The 19,559-nt window shown below is 40.9% G+C and overlaps 3 protein-coding genes across 4 annotated transcripts in view; 2 read left to right on the top strand and 1 right to left on the bottom strand.

Annotated features, from left to right (window-relative positions):
• FAM114A1 (family with sequence similarity 114 member A1) overlaps window positions 1–166 on the bottom strand; it is a 29,478-nt gene extending 29,312 nt beyond the window's left edge. Inside the window, exon 1 of the mRNA XM_005490503.4 lies at window positions 18–166. The gene's annotated coding sequence lies outside the window, so the exon portion shown is untranslated. The remainder of the gene's footprint in view (window positions 1–17) is intronic.
• A 223-nt stretch (window positions 167–389) lies between these two features.
• LOC102074361 (toll-like receptor 1) lies at window positions 390–8,725 on the top strand. Of its 2 annotated transcripts, none has more exons than XM_074541605.1 (2): window positions 390–832; window positions 4,630–8,725. In XM_074541605.1, exon 2 carries the CDS (start codon window positions 4,693–4,695, stop codon window positions 6,652–6,654), a length of 1,962 nt encoding a protein of 653 aa, XP_074397706.1. In that variant the 5' UTR covers window positions 390–832; window positions 4,630–4,692; the 3' UTR covers window positions 6,655–8,725. The 2 variants fall into 2 exon arrangements, with proteins under 2 accessions (XP_074397706.1, XP_005490559.2); XM_005490502.4 differs by lacking the exon at window positions 390–832 and adding an exon at window positions 1,932–2,067.
• A 3,169-nt stretch (window positions 8,726–11,894) lies between these two features.
• Window positions 11,895–17,444, top strand: LOC102074167 (toll-like receptor 6). The gene is made up of 2 exons (XM_005490501.3): window positions 11,895–12,032; window positions 13,913–17,444. Exon 2 carries the CDS (start codon window positions 14,003–14,005, stop codon window positions 16,406–16,408), a length of 2,406 nt encoding a protein of 801 aa, XP_005490558.2. The 5' UTR covers window positions 11,895–12,032; window positions 13,913–14,002; the 3' UTR covers window positions 16,409–17,444.
• The last annotated feature ends 2,115 nt before the right edge of the window (window positions 17,445–19,559 follow it).

Consider the following 19,559-nt stretch of genomic DNA (forward strand, 5'->3'; position numbering starts at 1 on the left):
ATCGCCGCGCTCCTTACCGCTCAGCAGTGCCCCGACCGGCGCGCCCCCGGCTCCTTCCCTTCCCCGCCCCGCCACGTCGGCAGCAGCGGGAGGAGGAGGCAGAGCGGGCCCGGCAGCCCGGGCCGGCCCCAGGGAGGAGGGGAGGGCTGGCTTTTGTCCCTCGCTCTTCTTCCGGCTGTGTTAGGCGGCCGCCTGTTGTAAATGGGCAGCGCCGGCGAGCTGCCCAGCCGTCCCCGGGCTTCAGGCTTCTCTGACCCAGCGCGGGGAGCCGCCCCGGCCGCCATGCTCCCCCCTCACGGCCCTCGGCGCGGGGGACGCGGCGGGACCCGGCGGGACCCCGCTGGAAGCGCCGGCCGGAGCGTCGGGCGCGGCTGCAGCGCTTCCCCCAGGGCCGGCGCCACCCCCGCGCCCGGGATGAGGCGGAAAAGGGGTGAATTTCATAGAATCATAGAATATGCTGAGTTGGAGGGGACCTATCGGGATCAACGAGTCCAACTCCTGGCCCTGTGCAGGACACCCCAAGAATCACACCACGTGCCTGAGAGCATTTTCTCTAAACGCTTCCTGGATTCAGATAAGCTCGGTGATGTGGCTACTTCGCTGGGAAACCGGTTCAGTGCTCACCCGTCCTCTGACAGAAAAAGTCCAAATTAATGTAGTTGCTGAGCTGGCATAAAACTTTTTTTTTTTTTTTTAAGAAAGTAATCCTTCCTCAAAGTGAGCACTTACTGACCCGTGGGGTTGCGGAACTGAACGGAGATGCAGCGCTTCAGACACCGCTGGGCACCTCCCATCGCTGTGCTTACGGGAAATCCCCTGACAGAGGCCAGCGGTGCGTGCACACATTTCCAGTCGGTGAAACACTTGGTTGAGCAAAGGGGTTGCAGGCTGCTCCCAACAGCCTGTGGTTCTTGTTTCTCTGTAATTCCTCATACCCGTTCCTCTTTTTGCGACCTCATTTTAAAGCGAAGCATGGCCTTTATGGTGAAAGGCAACACAGCACCATTTCTATCACTAGTCTGCCAGCGAGAGAAGTTACTTTTGACACAGGAGGCAAACCAGCACATTGTGAGCCACTGAGGAGAGCTACTCCAAGAGGTCACATGCAATCATACAGTACTACTGTAAGGCTCAGCAGCAGCATAGCAGTGAATTTTCCATATTCTGTTTCTTACTACCTGTCCTATCTTTCAATTTCATTTTTGGATGACCTCTTTTCACCTGAGGCTGAGAAATTAAATATAATCTACAGAATAAGCCTTAAAGTGAAAAAGTAATTTCTTAGATTATTTCCTCTGCTTCCTGAATCATTGAAATATTAAATAATGAATGTGTAATGATATGCTAACCCAGAAAGGTAGGTTATAGTGTGGCGGTTCTGTATTTAGATTTCAGCTATGGTGGAATTTCTGACCAACATTATACAGAAATAAAGAGAGACTGGTTTATATCTTTGCCAGGACAATAACCTTGTGTTTGGGCTTTCAGTGCCAAAGTCACCACTCTTTCCAAAGAAAAAAATCCAAACCAAATTCCACTCAGTGTTTCCATGTTCACTGTTTAACCCAATGACAACACTGCTGGAGTAGGAGAGAGATTATTATTCCATTCCTATTAAATGGAAATTAAACTAAGACAAATGGTACTTTTATAAACCAGCCTTGATAAGAGTCTGACAACCAAATTGGTGCAGCAAAATGGACAAAAAATTACAGTAATGCCTAGAGACATTCAAAAGAAGTACTTATTTTCATATTAATTTACTGAAGGTAGAAAGTAGTAAAAAGATTCATATTTCTCCTGTTTAATATATTGCAAAGCATAAAAACATAAAGTTCAATAATAATAGAATAGTGGAGATATTACAGTAATGTTGTATGTGAAAAATACATCCAGAGAAAAGCAAATGCCATTTCACAAGCTGTCAGTAGATGGCACAAACATGTATATAAAAATTTGGGTGTTCCTAAGTATTGTTACTCAGTAGGATAGAGTTACAGGAAGTTTCTTTTTTTTTATTGTTTTCCTGAGAACATTTTCTGCTTTTTCGGACAGCAGGGATTTCTGGTGAGAAAAGTTTTAATTTTGTTGACTTTGTGCTGTTGCTAGTTAGCTGTAATTGTTTTATATTCTGTATCTTATTTGAAAATGAGCCTTGTTTTTTGTAGCAAGTGTACGATGTTCTTTCCAAGTGTATGGGTAAGGAACGATGGTGAGGTTGCTTGTGTTCGGAATACTTCTCCAAAAAACCTGTCCAAGTAGCAGTCTCTCATTTTTAGCACTACACCCATAGTTAAGGGGGGCAGAGTGATGGCAGTAGTTTTTCCTGAGTTTTCTACAGTTCAGGAACTGGGTCTAACCTGATCGTGTGTTTCATCCTTGTGAAAGGCATTTTTGTAGCATTAGTTTTTTGCTATGTTGGTAACCTGCAAAGAGCATGTCTTAATACTGAATTGTCTCAGCTATATGTATTCTCTTTATTTCTTATTTGGAAGTTTAGTCAGTTTCTACCAGTTTTATATTGGAAAAACTCTTAAAACCTCATTTATTTTCTCTCCCCCTGCTCTTTAAACAACAGGACACTTTCTTGCCATGCTCTTGGCTTGCCTAGCCTTCTGGATTGCTTTTCTTGGTTAAGCTTTTTTTATCACGTTTGAAGACATGAGGATACTTCTGAATTAAAAGTGATATGACTATGAGGGATAATTTCTTCAGTATTAGCCTCCAAATCACAGGTTATATGTTATAAAAGTTTTTACTTGTGTTGCTTCATATGATATTCCAAAGCAATTTTGAAGGTACTCATAAATAATTTGACTAAATGCTAGGATATATTAAAAAAAAAGAAAATAAAGCACATGTAGAAGGATCCGATCCTTTTATCATCTGGTCCATGAATATTGCTGAAATTTTATCCAAAGAAGGAATAATGATTTAAAGGTAGATTTTTTTCAGTTTTCTCTTGAAGCTATGTGTTTTGGTTAATTATAAACACATTAGTAAAGTTGCCCAAACAATCAGAAGAACAGAACTGAATATGCCCAAATGCATTTTGAGGGCTGTGATGCATATAATTTTTCCAAATGAGAATTTGGAAAAAGGCTGGAAAAGTTTTGCCATATTGCCCCACTATTTCTTGATGATTTCCAAGCTTAGTTTCATGCATTCTTTACTAAAGAACTCAGTGGACTTCTTTTTTTTGGTGTGTTTTTTTTTGTTTGTTTGTTTGATTTTTTGTTAGATGAAGTAGAACATGTATTTTGCCCCAGTAATTCTGAGAAAGAAAGCTTATGGAATAGTTAATGGCACAGTGAATGTAGTCCTTGAAGCTGTAAATCAGTCTCTCAGGTGGTAGCTACTGTCTCATTGTAGAGGCATTAGAAAATAAAATCACAAGTTAACCCCTTCAATATCAAGGGAAAGGTAAAGGCCACTGCAGTCATTAAAAAGTACTGTGGGAAACCTCAGGCAACATTATGATTTAAAATTAATGGGAGGGAAGGGGAAAGAAGAGGAAATAAAAAGATATTAGAAATCTGGAAAACAGCTTTAAATAAGATTTACACATGTAAAATTGTTAACCGAGATCTTAACAGTTCCTCTTTTAGAGGAGCAGTATAATGGATTTATGCAATAGCTAAAAGGAGATTTAAGACAATATTCTCAATGGCTGATTTAAACAAAGGGAGGCTGGCTCCCCTAAACTCCTACATTTAGAAAGAAAAAGTGACCTCCAATAGGGAAAACCAAAGCAAGGACACAGTTATGATTTTTCCTTTTAAAGTCTGTTTAAATAAACCTCTCTTTCACAACAGAGATGTCTGAGGTCAGTGTCCTTAAATCAGGGCTGGATTTTGTGTACAGAGGTTCTACATCTATTTTTGTGTATATTTTTGTGTAGCCTGCAAATATTCCCAGTGTGTGTCTGGTGTTCTCTTTGTACACTTGTCAGACCAGATGTGAGCACCCCATTTTCAGAGTCTAAATTCAGGAAATGTTTAAGCTCAGACAAGAAGTGATCCCTTCTGTGGGCTTTCCCAAGGCATAAATATAGATCATTCTACACTCACCATCATTTCCCTAGTTAAAAGAAGCACTGATGATCCAGTCTCAGCTATCTAAAGACACTCAGCTTTTGATTCAGGCTCTTGAACCTCCATGCTATGTTTCAGTTCAAGTGTTACTGTCAAAAGTCCATTTTAAAATAATGTCTCTGAGCCCAGTTCACATCACTTAAGAAGGAACCTGAGGAGAGGATGATGTGTTGACGCCAATTATTGTACTTTCTAATCAAAGCTTATTACACAGTTTAGGAAGCATTCATAATGCACCTGTATCACAGCAGAAATTATGTAAGAAAGCAGCAAATTTTGGACCTATGAAATCAGACATGTTTTGTAAAAAACTGATTCATTATTTGTTAAATACACCTTATTTGCCAAATAAAAATTTCAGTGGTCTGTTAATAAAGAATATCTCTCCTGAATGATTGTAGAAAATAATTGCTTTTTGAATCAAACGGAGAAATGAGAAATTGGAACCTTAGAAAAATCTCTCTCTCTGATGGTTCCGGCACAGCTACTTAATAATACAATCTGGTTTTTGCTTGTGTTTCTTTAATTTCCACAGGATTGGAACAAAAATGGACAGTTAAGAAAAGTATTGAGCGCCTGCAAGTAAAGAGAAAACAGTATGACACTAAATACGAGCTTTCTCAGAAACGTTTTTCTGTACAAGTGTCTGTTTGCATTAACTTTTTGGAACCATGTCAGCCTGTCTGTGGAAGATGAACTCTTTACATCTGTTTCTAACAATTTTCCAGAAGATGTTTCTAACCAAAAAATCGTGAGCCTGCCACTCTTGTATACAAAGAGTCATCAGTCCGAAACTGATGGTGATTGGGTTGTCGTACAAAATACTACAGAAAGCCTGTCATTGTCAGAAATCAAAGAAGAAAAGGTAAAAAAGTTGATAGCTTTATTATCTAATTTCAGACAAGGATCCAAGTTACAAAACCTGACACTGACAAATCTGTCAGTGAAATGGAATGATCTCATGGAAATGTTTCAGACTGTATGGCACTCATCCGTTGAATACTTCAATATTAACAATGTAACAACGTTCTCAGACATTGAAAGTTATAACTTTGACTATTCAGGTACTTCCATGAAAGCATTGACATTGAAGAAAATTGTAATCAAAGACATGTACTTTTCACAGGATGACCTATACAAAATATTTGCAGACATGAATATTGCAGACATGACAATAGCTGATTCAGAGATGATACATATGCTTTGTCCTTCATCTAAGAGTCCCTTTAGATACCTAAATTTTTTAAAGAATGATTTAACAGATTTTCTTTTTCAAAAATGTGACAACCTAGCTCAGCTGGAGACATTAATCTTGCAGAAGAATAAATTTGAGAGCCTTCGCAAAGTAAGCTTCATGACGAGCCGTATGAAATCCCTGACGTACCTGGACATGAGCAACAACCTGCTGCGCCACGATGGAGCTGGCGTGCAGTGCCAGTGGGCCGAGTCTCTGGCAGAGCTGGACCTGTCCTCCAATCAGTTGGTGGATGCTGTGTTTGAGTGCTTGCCGGCCAACGTCCAAAAACTCAGCCTACGAAACAATCACATCAGCAATGTCCCCAGCGGGGTGACGGAGCTGAAATCCTTGGAGGAGCTGAACCTGGCATCAAACAGGCTGGCTGACCTGCCGGGCTGCGGCGGCTTCACGTCCCTGCAGTTCCTGAACGTGGAGATGAATTCGATCCTCACCCCGTCTGCTGATTTCTTCCAGAGCTGCCCGAGGGTCAGGGAGCTGCAGGCCGGGCACAACCCGTTCCAGTGCTCCTGTGAGCTGCAGGCCTTTATCCAGCTGGAGAGGCGCTCCGGGGGAAAGCTGTTTGGCTGGCCGGCGGCCTACGTGTGCGAGTACCCAGAGGGCTTGCGAGGGACGGAGCTCAAGGACTTCCACCTGAGCCCGCTGGCTTGCAACACGACGCTGCTGCTGGTGACAGCTCTGCTGCTGACGCTGCTGCTGGTGGCTGCGGTGGCCTCTCTGTGCATCTACCTGGATGTGCCGTGGTACGTGCGGATGACGTGGCAGTGGACGCAGACGAAGCGCAGAGCTTGGCACAACCCCCCCGCAGATCAGGAGGCCATTCTGCAGTTCCACGCGTTCATTTCCTACAGCGAGCGCGATTCGCTGTGGGTGAAGAACGAGCTGATCCCGAACCTGGAGAGGGGGGAGGGCAGCGTGCAGCTGTGCCAGCACGAGAGAAACTTTATCCCCGGCAAGAGCATTGTGGAGAACATCATTAACTGCATTGAGAAGAGCTACAGGTCCATCTTTGTGTTGTCTCCCAACTTTGTGCAGAGTGAGTGGTGCCACTATGAGCTGTACTTTGCCCATCACAAGTTGTTCAGTGAGAATTCCAACAGCTTAATCCTCATTTTGCTGGAGCCCATCCCTCCGTACCTTATCCCTGCCAGGTATCACAAGCTGAAAGCTCTCATGGCAAAGCGCACCTACATGGAGTGGCCGAAGGAGAGGAGCAAGCGTGCCCTATTCTGGGCCAACCTCAGGGCAGCCATTAGCATTAACCTGCCAAAAGCTGATGAAAACTTATATGAGGAAACTGATTAAGCATCTTTCTAATGGAGTTTCATCTGTTGTTTCTTAGTGAAATAATAAATACGATTTCCATTCATTGTGTGTTTAACTTATTGTTACACAATCTTATTTCCAGTTTATCTGTGTTGCTTCCTAACTGTAGTCAAAATTCAATTCATCTTATTGCAAATCTCTTGAAATAGCAAATTGCAAATGAATTTGAATGTGGATTTTGAAATACGACTTGAAATATTATAGTGAGGTTTTCTCAGCGGAATAAAATCTGGAGCAGTTTAGTATAGTCATGCAAGAGTGCTTCATCTGCTGGATAATTTGCAGAGCTGCTTTAATTACAAAATTTATACAGCTTTGTCAAAGGAGATTTTCTCTAAAATTGGTTCATGTGAAAGAAAATTAAGGATCCTGAGAAGATGCCTGAAGTCCAGAGCTCAAAATGGTTGCTAAATAGTCTTTGTTCAGGTTTGGTGGATAAAAGGATAGAACCCAGACACAGAAGTTTGTGAACTTTGAACTTGCCAAAACCAAGAATTGAGCAAAGAAGAAAAGTTTTGGGGTTTTTTTCTTAAAGAAAAAAAAGCTGAGGTACTTCACTTTTTAGCTTGGCATTACAGCAATGGAGAAGCACAGAGCTCTAAGATCATGGGTCTCGTACCATGGTCCTGGTGCCATTTTGATCCTGAGAGATACCTTGACCAGAGGGGGTGGGAGGGCATCTGCAGTAACAGAGCTGCCTTCATCATATTGTCTATGTTTTGAGAAACTCCTGACATCTCTAAATCATGCTTTTCCCCACCTAGCTTTCTACTTTTTGTCTTCTCATCCATATATCTTACTTTATGTTTATTATTAAAAGAATCTGTCCTTTTCTGCTGAAACAGTATCTCTTGTAGCATGGCTATGACTTCTGGCCAGAAAGTCAATAACCAGTCAAAGCCTGAAAAAAATTCCTAGGTCTTGAGACAGAAGGTAATTTAATGGTTTATTCACTGAGTTAGAAACACAAACTACATTTACAATATTTGCTTTTCCTTTACAGAAACATAGCAGCCCCCTCTCTCTGTACTTATACTGTTTTAGCTTGAAGAAAGCATTGCTGGGCTCAGGCAAACTTTCACAACTGCTGAAGATGATGACAGCAAACTTCCTCTTTGCCCCAAAAAGGGAAGTTTGTTTGAAATACCAGAGCTAGATGACCATCAAGCAGGAAGTTTCCCTTCAAAAATGTTTTTCAACATTTATATGAGAGAAAAAGGGATGTTATGATAAAATCCTTATGTGGTATAGGATGTCTACATTTTATCTTATTTCTGTCTTCCATTACTAGCAAAAGGTTTTAATTTTGATGCTTCTTTTTGCCTGAGGTTTAATGAGGCTGAGATTTCTTGAACTGAAGCCTTGAACTGTGAGTGACTGTTTATGACCTGTAGAAGAAAGGTCAAAGTTAACACCTTTAGCTCTCTCATCCCACTTTCCCTCAAAATGAATATAACACACCTGTTATCAAATTGCAGACATTTCATTCAGAACTGTGGAAATAAATGTTTTCTCTGCTTCCTCCTTCCCCTCCCACTGCTGCTTCAGTGTGAAAACTGAAGATGATCAGACAGCTTGTTTTCCCATCCCTTTCTCACAACCATGGACAGCTGAATTATGTGGTACCTTGCTTGAAAATGTTCTTCAAAAATCTCAGAGTTTAAGGTCAGGAGTTTTGGTAACTCTTGAAACCTCTGTGATGCAATTAACATCCCCTTGTGTGTAACCTTTAGAACTCATCTGGCTTCTTCTGTTGGCTGGAAGACAGAGAAACGCTCTGAAAGTCAGAGTTTCCAAGAAACCTTCCTGTTGCTCATGTGGGAGCCATAGCCATTACCAGAAATTAAGTAGTGGAAGGTTTTAACAAGGCAAGCAAGTTTTGTTTGCCACTTTGGAAAGAACCTGGAACTATGTGACCTCAGGGAATGTAGCTGATGTTATGATAAGCAGAATTATATAATTACAGTTCTATGGTATTACAGTTTCTGGATTCCAAAATCCTTGAGTGAATAAATTGGAAAGGGTGGCTTTTAATGAGCATGGGCATCAATTAAAACTTGTACTTTGGAGCCAGAAGCCCTCATACTATTATCTTTTTTTTTTCATATGTGCCAAATAATTGATTAAACAGCTAAACGTGGAATGAATTATTAGAACTAATTTCTCTGATTCCACAAGAGAGAATGAGTTTCTCAAGTGTTATTAGAATATTTCAAACAATTATCTCAGTCTCTGTCATACTCTCAACTCTTTCTATAAAATCAGCTTTAATCCATGAAGAAAATTTTTGTGTTCATGGAAAAATTGTCTCACAGCACGTGAACCAGTTTATCTACAGAGTTTGGAAAGGGCCTGACCTGTTCTGTGCAGCCTGGTGATGTGTGCCTGCATTTGGTACTGCACTGAAATGTATAACTGCTGCTGCACTCCAGTTATCAGGAAATGGAGTGTGTAAATGTGTTCTGATATCAGATACTGTATCAGAGCAGATTCCTGGCATTTGATTAGTCACCTTGGTGACTAGCAGGAATGCTATTTTTACATACATAAAAATATCAACATACAAAACTGATAACATGGGAGTTAAACACCCCCTGAAACATAAAAAATGTGCAGAATGAAGTTCAAGAGTAAAAGCGGAAATGTTTTTATGTGTATTTAAGTAGTGTATAGTATAAAGGAAACTGGCAGACAGGCAGACTTGACACAATGTGAGTTGTCTGCTGAGAGCTCAGCTCTTCTTTAGCTTTAGAAATGTTACAAAACATCTTCACTAGCTGCAAAGAGTTACAGGAAGGAAAGGCACCCAGGGGAAAATAATGGGACTCTGGGAGATTCTGCTGAGAGGAAGGTTCAAAACCTCTGTGAAACCCATGTTTTTATTTAAGGCTTTGGTTAGTCTGTTTTCTCTTGGAAATATTTGCTGAGATTGACTATAATGCTCATTTGTAGTCACTGTTTTGTCAAGAGAAAACAGTATTTATAATCAAAAAATGAGAAAATTGTGTGTTCTGCAAGGTGGCTCTGGGTTACCAGTTTGATTTCCACAGCTTTGATTCTTGTGTCTATTTATACCAAAGCAAAATTGGCTTGAGCACAAATGTGATACAGTATCTGCCCACTTTGACTTGTGGTGGAATTTAGCGGTTTTTTTTCACCGACTTGACATACAGGTGACAATGACAATTACAGTTAAAATCCTTGATGTGACCAAACACCAGTGTTGCAAACCTTTAATTATTGTATTAACTTGTCATGAGTGCTTCGATGAGTTCATCTGCTGTGACTGTGCTTTAACCCCATGTCTCTTGCACAGGTTAAGTTCCCTTCTGCAGTTCTTGTCAGAGAGATTCTTCAGTCTTTTAGCATGGTGCTGGTCCTGAATAACTTTTCATACCGGGCCAAGGGTTCTGGTTCCTCTCTGGGTAAATAATGATGACATACAGGCAGAAGCGTGAAAGGCCTTTTTGTGAACACTGATTGAACAAACTGCAAAAAACCCCAGCAGTGTAAAATTCAGAAATGGAACAAGGTATCTGCATGAACATGTGTGAGCTGACTATGGAAGAGATGGTATGTAGCTGGTACATTTCGAGATGCATGAACAGAAATACATTGCTTTTAGATTTTGCCTGTCATGCAAAATGACTGAGTCAGTAAACTGAAACCAGCCCCAGACAAGACTTTGGTGAATTGGTTAGTAAAAATAAATTATGCAAGGTTCCAGATGGTTTAACAGAGGTATTCAGGAGTATGAGTTTTATTTTAACTATCTGCAAATTTTTCTTTTGAGCAAACTGTTTATTTGAATGTGTTTTAAAGCTTCATAAAGAAAGGTGGTAAAAAAATTAAACATACTACAACTAAAAGGTGGTTTTAATAGTTGTGTAATAGACTGAACCACTACAGTCAATTCTGATGAAAGCTGGTGGTGTATTTGATTTTATCCATGCAGCAAATTTTTTTCTAGGAATTATGTTCAAAGTAAAGTTGCCACTGTTTTAGCTAATTGGGATATCATTGTTCAGCCAACAAGTGCCTTACTCTATTCAGTAGGTAATGGATTAATGCCTACCAATAGAAGTGTCTCTTTTAACTTGGAGTCTGGATGGTATCAGCTGGCAAACACTCTTGCTGCTTTATTGAGAAACATTCATGATCCCTGGTCTTATCTTGGGTCACAGATGCTGATTTTCTCCCAGGCTTACGTCCCTGTTCACAATATTTGTTGAATGGATGCTTTCTTGGATTCCTTCTGTGGGTGCAACAGTGTGGTTAGAGAGCAAGCAAATGGGTTTCGTTTTCTCACAGTGGACTTGTGAGACTTTTTAGGGAGTCATAGAAACAATGATAACTAATTAGTATAAACAACCTGCAGGTGGTGTTTTTCTACTCTTGTTTTGTTGTTCTTCTCAAGGAGTGTTTATGAGAATGATGTTTTTGTTAGCTAGCCAATCAAGTAGAATGTGTCAAATCTGTCTATAAAAGAGAGGATTTTTTGTATTAAATGCACTCCTCCTGCCTTCAAGTGAATTTGTGTCATTTCTGGCTCAACGGTGACATCCAGACTGCCCTATATTGTGTCATACTCTTTGTGGCTTCATTACAGCTGTCTTATCATAGGGAATATTCCCTGTTAATTTTTATAATTTTTTGGAGGAAGCCACAATGTGAGGTATCCTTGATAACCACTCTAGTGTAAAGATGATTGGCCTGTAAAGGTTTTTAACTGTGCCAGTTTGCCCCTGTTACTAGTTTGGAGATACAAACTTCTGTCATCCTTCAGTGGATTACACTAATTACTCTCCTTGATGAGTAAAAAATTTTGGTAGGGTAGAGCACTGCAAGAGATGTTGATATGAACAAAAGTTGGCAGTGAGGGTTCTGCTTCCTCTTGTGTGCAAATAGGAGATACAGTTGATGGATTTCTAGAACATCTGTGTAACATCAGAAGCAGAAGCACTTGAAATTAGAAATGCAGAATTAATTGAAGAGTCTTGCCAAGGGAAATATTATATACTACAAATAAGTTTATTTCCTCCTAAAGCAGCTGGTTATGTAAATATTACAGGAGTAAATGTATTTTTAGTCTGAACTGTTAAAAGTTTCCTTTCATTGTGCTCTTAATACCCACATTGTAAGGAGGTTTCATTAATTCTTAGAATTGTATATCTTGTTTAAAAAATACCTGTTTTTTGCTTCCTGAGGTAGGTAATTATTGAGGAATTAGCATCTCATGTGAGATTCCCCATCCTGAAGATTACATATGTTTGAAATTCTATTTTGAGGCTGCTGACCAAGTATGCAGAGGACTTTTGCTGGTTCTTCAGCTTGAAGATGGATTCCATGCACAAAAGGTGGGTTATATTTGCTTCATTATTTTTAATAATTTTCTCTTTGATATATGTATATCTTGGACTTCATCAAATCTCAGGTGCTGGTGTTTCTTTGATGTTGGAAGATACTCTTGCATTTTGAAGTTTCAGTGAAAACACTCATTTGAATTTCAGCAGAGAGGAAAGGGAGAAAAATAATTTGGTATGGGAGTTTTAATTCTCAGCCAACTCTAATTTAATACCTTTCTGAAACAGCATTGGAGGGGTAACCCTTGATCCTTATTATTGCTTTTCTAGATATATTTGCTTTTCTCTTTGACTGTGGCACCCTGCAGGGCTATAGAGTGTGGCTTGTCCCTTGTTGCAGTATCTAGCATAGCACGTGCAGTGGATTAAAACTCATCTGGCACTGGAACACGTACAGAGAATATATTTCTGATTTTTCCTCCCTTCAGAACATTTCTTGCTTTATTACTGACATCCCTTTTGGCCAGGAGGAAGTTCCTCCAGGTAGTTCTAGATAAAAGTATGTTTGATTCAAGACTTAGATTGTTCATCAGCCCGGACTCTGAAGCCCAGAGCAAACTGCACTTTGACGGAGCTGGGTCAGATTTCCTTGTCTTGTTTTGTCTTGCAGTTGATACTCTACTTTGACCAACCATCCCAGTTTCACTTCTTTTGTGTCCTCAGATACTCTAGCACAACTTTCTGAAGGCATAATTTGACCTCTCTTTGGCATTCAATAGAGGTAGAAATACTTTAGTGATTTATTCTTTTAATGCTTTTGGTGGTGTTTATTGCATGTATTTTTGCTTTACTTAATTAAGAAAAAAATTGATTAAGTCTGATAGGAAACTTGGATGGGAAGGGTTGAGTTTTGACTAACCATCAGTTAGTCAAATTATTAGGGAATAGCACATGTTATAACCTAGAACTGAAAAAAAGGGGTTTTTTGTTTTTATTTAATGAAAGATTACACAGGGACAGATTTTTAAAACTTTGGGTGTTTAGATCTTTTTAACAGAAAAAATCAGAACAGAAAATAAAACCGGGGATGTTTGTCTCCTCAAACTGTTTATGAGTTGTTTTTACTTCATGCAGTTGCTGTTCCCAGGGCTTTTTCCCCTTCTCCACCATGTTATCCCAGAGGCACTACTAAAGTTGTGGATGGGCTTGGCCTTGGATCCAGGTGCTACAGGCTCTGTGGAGCACAGAGGAAGCCTTTGGCAACTTCCCACAGAAACCAGACCTGTATTGCCCTGCTACCAAAACCTTGCCATGCATACCCAATACAATGGACTGTATAATTCCTCAGAATTCTTGGCTTATTGGAAAAATGGACTCATGTCTTTGTGCTATAGCAAGGACAAAGCTGATAATCTGACTCTGGGAGGGTGCATGGCAATATCCAGGTCTTTGGGGTGTGAAGAATATCCTTTGAATGAAGAGATTGTTTTTGCACCACTTCCTGTGAGGGTGGTTTTACTGGAGTTTTGTTCCCAAATTTGTGTGAACCTGGGATATACAGAAACAGCAGATGGATGTTCTCCTTTATTTTGATGTTTGCTCTCCTTTATTTTTCTTCTCATAAACGTATTGGTGTTGGTTTGTACCAGGTCTCTATTTTTTCATGATTGTTAAGAAATTTGTATTTTTTAACATCTATGTATTTGTAACATACCAGTGGCATCCCGCCCACTATAAGAGCATTAAATTATATTTGACTGAGTCAATATTAGAGTTAAAGAATGGGAGCGAGGATGATTGGTAAGAACTGAAAACAAGAGTATGTAAAAATATTTTTTATTACATAGATTTTATATTGAAGTTTATTTTCACAATAAAAAAGCAACTTCAACCATTCAACAGCTTCATTAAATTTAATGTATTTTTTTCCATAGGGCTGGACTCATCAGTGGGACATATTGATCAGAAAACAAAGATATGCTTCTGTGTTTCTGTAAAAAACCAAGATAAAGCTGGATAGCATAATGATATACCTCACAAATATCTATGTCTTAACTTGTGCCTTTACATTCACACTATGGAATAGTATTCAGCCAACTGTAGAAGATGAATTTATTGCAAATTATTCAAGCAGTTTGCTAACTAATGTTCCAAAAACCATTCCAGTCTGTACTGAAGTATTAGATTTATCACATAATAGGATCTCTGGACTTAGTATCTCAGAATTTATTCATCTTTCTGACCTTCAAGTATTAAATCTTTCTCATAATCTAATAACAGTGCTTGACTTTAGTGTCTTCATTTTTAATGAAAATTTAGAATACTTAGATTTATCTCATAATAACATTTCAAAAGTTTCCTGTCTAACTCTTGCATCTCTTAGACATTTAGATCTGTCTTTCAATAAGTTTACTGCCCTGCCCATCTGTCAGGAATTTGGGAACATGTTTCATTTGGAGTACCTTGGATTAAGTGCTACGATGATACGAACGTCAGACTTCAGGTATATCAAACATTTGCAGCTGCACACTGTCTTCCTGAACTTGGGAAACTTTTCACTGTATGAGCCTCAGAGTCTGACAGTCTTGAATACAAGGAACCTCCACATTGCTTTTGCAGCAAATCAAAATTTCATTTTTTCCCTCCTGTATGATGGAATGAGCACTTCAGAAAACTTAAAAATAGTTAACTTAAGATATACCTTGAGTTACAAAGATTTCCCCTCTCCATCCTTAATGCTTCTGAAGAAAATCAAGACAACAACTCTCACACTTGATGCTGTGGATTTACAATGGGCTATCATCCTGCAAATTTTCATGCTTATTTGGTATTCACCTGTGGAACATTTGACTGTGAGAAATTTGACTTTTAGAGGACCACTGGAGGAGCCGACTGAATTTGCATTTCCACCCTTATTAAGCTCTGTGGAACAATTAATCTCTTTGGATGGCTCCATGAAAGCATTAACTTTGGAGCATGTTCGTAATAAGGTTTATTATTTCAACCAGGAGATTCTATACAGACAGTTTTCAGAGATGAATATCGCCAATTTGACAATAGCCGATGCATATATGCCACACATGCTTTGCCCCAATAGAACAAGCTCATTTCAGTACTTAAATTTTTCTCAAAATGCCTTGACAGATGAGTTGTTCCAGAATTGCGGCACTCTCGTGGATCTTAAATTACTTATTTTGCAGAAGAATAAATTTGAGAGCCTTCGCAAAGTAAGCTTCATGACGAGCCGTATGAAATCCCTGACGTACCTGGACATGAGCAACAACCTGCTGCGCCACGATGGAGCTGGCGTGCAGTGCCAGTGGGCCGAGTCTCTGGCAGAGCTGGACCTGTCCTCCAATCAGTTGGTGGATGCTGTGTTTGAGTGCTTGCCGGCCAACGTCCAAAAACTCAGCCTACGAAACAATCACATCAGCAATGTCCCCAGCGGGGTGACGGAGCTGAAATCCTTGGAGGAGCTGAACCTGGCATCAAACAGGCTGGCTGACCTGCCGGGCTGCGGCGGCTTCACGTCCCTGCAGTTCCTGAACGTGGAGATGAATTCGATCCTCACCCCGTCTGCTGATTTCTTCCAGAGCTGCCCGAGGGTCAGGGAGCTGCAGGCCGGGCACAACCCGTTCCAGTGCTCCTGTGAGCTGCAGGCCTTTATCCAGCTGGAGAGGCGCTCCGGGGGAAAGCTGTTTGGCTGGCCGGCGGCCTACGTGTGCGAGTACCCAGAGGGCTTGCGAGGGACGGAGCTCAAGGACTTCCACCTGAGCCCGCTGGCTTGCAACACGACGCTGCTGCTGGTGACAGCTCTGCTGCTGACGCTGCTGCTGGTGGCTGCGGTGGCCTCTCTGTGCATCTACCTGGATGTGCCGTGGTACGTGCGGATGACGTGGCAGTGGACGCAGACGAAGCGCAGAGCTTGGCACAACCCCCCCGCAGATCAGGAGGCCATTCTGCAGTTCCACGCGTTCATTTCCTACAGCGAGCGCGATTCGCTGTGGGTGAAGAACGAGCTGATCCCGAACCTGGAGAGGGGGGAGGGCAGCGTGCAGCTGTGCCAGCACGAGAGAAACTTTATCCCCGGCAAGAGCATTGTGGAGAACATCATTAACTGCATTGAGAAGAGCTACAGGTCCATCTTTGTGTTGTCTCCCAACTTTGTGCAGAGTGAGTGGTGCCACTATGAGCTGTACTTTGCCCATCACAAGTTGTTCAGTGAGAATTCCAACAGCTTAATCCTCATTTTGCTGGAGCCCATCCCTCCGTACCTTATCCCTGCCAGGTATCACAAGCTGAAAGCTCTCATGGCAAAGCGCACCTACATGGAGTGGCCGAAGGAGAGGAGCAAGCGTGCCCTATTCTGGGCCAACCTCAGGGCAGCCATTAGCATTAACCTGCCAGTATCCAGTGAAGCAAATGAGTAAGAGTGATGTTACACCTACTAGTAATGTAAGAGTGTGAATAACTGACTTGACTTATTTTCATTAAACTCAGTTAATATTTTTTCTGTTTTCTTACAATATTCCCAGTTGCGAAATGTGGCAAATATAGAAGTTGCTATTGCTTTTTCAAGCCATCCAGGTAGTCAGAAGTCCTCTGTTGTTGCCCATCATCAACAAAGAGAGTGCTAGAGAAATTTTCATAATGATTGACCTTATGTTCAGGTTGCATTTATTTTTTACGTTTCCCATTGAAAACTATATTTGAAAGTAATAAGAGTAGTGGTTTGTTTAGTTTAATCAGGCTGGCAAGGCATACATTTAATCTTTGTTCTGATGTCAATGTTGTGAGATTAAGATTTTCAGGATCTGCTTTCTTGGTTTTGATTAAATAACACAAAGAAGAAAACTTTTCTACTGTAGTCTTAACACCTACTGTAAGTGTTTGAATCCCATCCAGTATGTTGGTACAGTAGGTGTTAAGAGTACAGTATCCACACCGTTTTAGCCTGTTTTCCCTTCCTGTAAATCTTTCCTTTCATCACAGAGAGACTTTCTTGGGTATGTGCTGAAAAGTTGAATCCATTAATTCTTGTTTGATGTTCTTCTTCCTTTGTGGTATTAAACATTACCAATTGCCTAGAGGTAGATACCTGCCAAGTCATGAGTTCATAAAATTTGCTATTCACTGTCTTCAAATTCACAGTTAATACCTGTAGTTATTATTTTTTATGGTACTGTAAATTGCTGCTTTGTGCTATCAAGCTATATATACTGGATTGCATGTTTTTTCTCTTTCCTAGTACTTAGAAACTTGATGTTTGGAGGTGAAGCACTTTTATCTCCAAGCTTCCCCTGAACTCTGTTACCTTGTTCATTTAATGAGCAGGTGCTGAGGGTCATCACACAGATGAAAAAAAGAGTAATTTTCCCTAGGAAATAACTTCTCTGCTAAAATCTTGCTGATTAAACTAATGGTGTTTTTTAGTAGGAGACATCTAGTAACTTGCTGTGCTTGGATTCGAGAGTCTAATAAACATCTAATTCTTTATGTGTTTTTAAATTTCATGTGTCATTTCAACGGTGATGTGGAGTTGTGCCATTGTACTTACAGCTTAGTGGAAATGCAAAGTCCTGAGATCACAACTGTGGGCAGCACAGGAGGTGATCAAACTGGTAAGAGTTCCTTAGCACTCACTGAGGTGGCTCACCAAGCACACATCAGGTGTGGTAGCTAGATGAAACAGTGAAATTGAAGCTGTGGGAGAGCTTCCTGGTGTCCTGCTGGCACCCACCTACCAGTTCAGGTTAACCGGGTAGGATGGCAGTGGGATGCCAGATGCCTGGCTCCTGAGCTTTGGAAAGAAGAGCTCAAAATCCCTAATAAATCTTAATTATCACTCAGTTATTTCCACACTGATTAAATTTGTATCTCTCTAATTTAGAGGAGGATGTTGGGGGGGACCATGTCAAAGCCTTACCCAGAAATCAAGATTTAGTAGGGATTAGGGATGCTGGTGGGTGAGAGGCTGGACATGACCCAGCCATGGGCACTCCCAGCCCAGAGAGCCAAAGGTGCCCTGGGCTGCATCCAGAGCCCCGTGGGCAGCAGGGGAGGGAGGGGATTCTGCCCCTCTGCTCTGCTCTGCTCTGGTGAGACCCCACCTGCAGGGCTGCAGCCAGCTCTGGGGCACAGCACAGGAAGAACTTGGACCTGTTGGAGTGAGTCCAGAGGAGGCCCCAAAGATGATCAAAAGGGCAGAGCACCTCTTCTGTTGGGACAGACTGAGAGAGCTGGAGTTGTTCAGCCTGGAGAAGAGAAGGGTCCGTGGAGATCTCGTTGAGGCTTTTCAGTTGTTAAATAGAGCTTATAGGAAAGATGGGAATAGACTTTTCAGCAGGATCTGTTGTGGTAAGGCAAGGGGTACTGGTTATAAACTAAAAGAGGGCTGATTTAGGTTGGATATAAGCAATAATTTTTTATAATGAGGGTGGTGAAACACTGGAAGAGATGGCCCAAAGAAGCTGTGGATGTTGCATCCCTGGAAACATTGAAGGTCAGATTGGGAAGGGCTCTGAGTGATCTGATCTGGTTGAAGATGTCCCTGCTCATTGCAGGGAGTTGGACTAGATGACCTTTAGAAGTCCCTTCCAACCCAAACTATTTTGTGATTCTATGATTTTACGACTTTACAATTTTACCTCTCTAGAACTTCTTGACACTTTCAAGTGGGGAATGCTATCAAGAAATCCTGTGACCCTTCTTCCTGAAAGCCTTCTGCCCCTCCCAGGCATTACAGCCTAGCGTGAGTAGCAGTCACACTTAGTGCTAGTGGGCTAAAAGACACGTGGTCTATCCTGTTTACTGGACAAGAAAAGAGGAAGTAAAATGTCGTAATTCAGGCTTTCTGGTCTCTGTAAATTTAATGCATCAGCAAACTGGGGGTTTATGTCCTGAATAATGTACAGACTGGGCTGTGAAGGAGTCCCTTACTGTTCTGAAATGTAAATTTTAGGTGGGTGTGAAAGAAATAGTTTCTCAAGTCTGCCATGTATATTGTTTTGGAATATTAATGCTATAAGAGCTCTTTATACTCTGTCCTTCCCACCTCACAGATCTTTCATGCAGATGCCAAATATTTTGGTTATGTATATACCATACACTACAGCTTAAAATACACTACTGAGTTCCTTAGATAAAGCACACTCATTTTGCCATGGTTTGGTCTGTTGGTTGGTTTTCTTTTCTAATCAGCATTTGACAGTATTTCTCATCAAGCAACATTGTGTTGGCTTAGTTAGTGTTCAGCCAGGCCAGAGTTTTAATTGTAAAGGATACATTTAAAGCATTTTTATCACTAAAAATCGCAGTAAAGACACAGAGATCAGTTTTAAATTCTTGAGCAGATTTCTGTGTATGACAGGATTGAGCTCAGTGATATCAAATAAGACAGAGGGAACAGCTTGATTTCTCAAGTACGAGAAAATGAATATTGTCTTAAATTACAATCTCATGAACTTCAATTGTGCCTTTTTCTCAGCCTAAGGGGGACACCCAGTGGCCGATGAAATTATCACTGCTTCCTGAAAGTGATCACTCAGTCAGACTAGAACGTGTGCAATGCTTTTTGACTCA

Source organism: Zonotrichia albicollis, chromosome 5 (assembly GCF_047830755.1).
Source record: "Zonotrichia albicollis isolate bZonAlb1 chromosome 5, bZonAlb1.hap1, whole genome shotgun sequence".
NCBI lineage: Eukaryota > Metazoa > Chordata > Aves > Passeriformes > Passerellidae > Zonotrichia > Zonotrichia albicollis.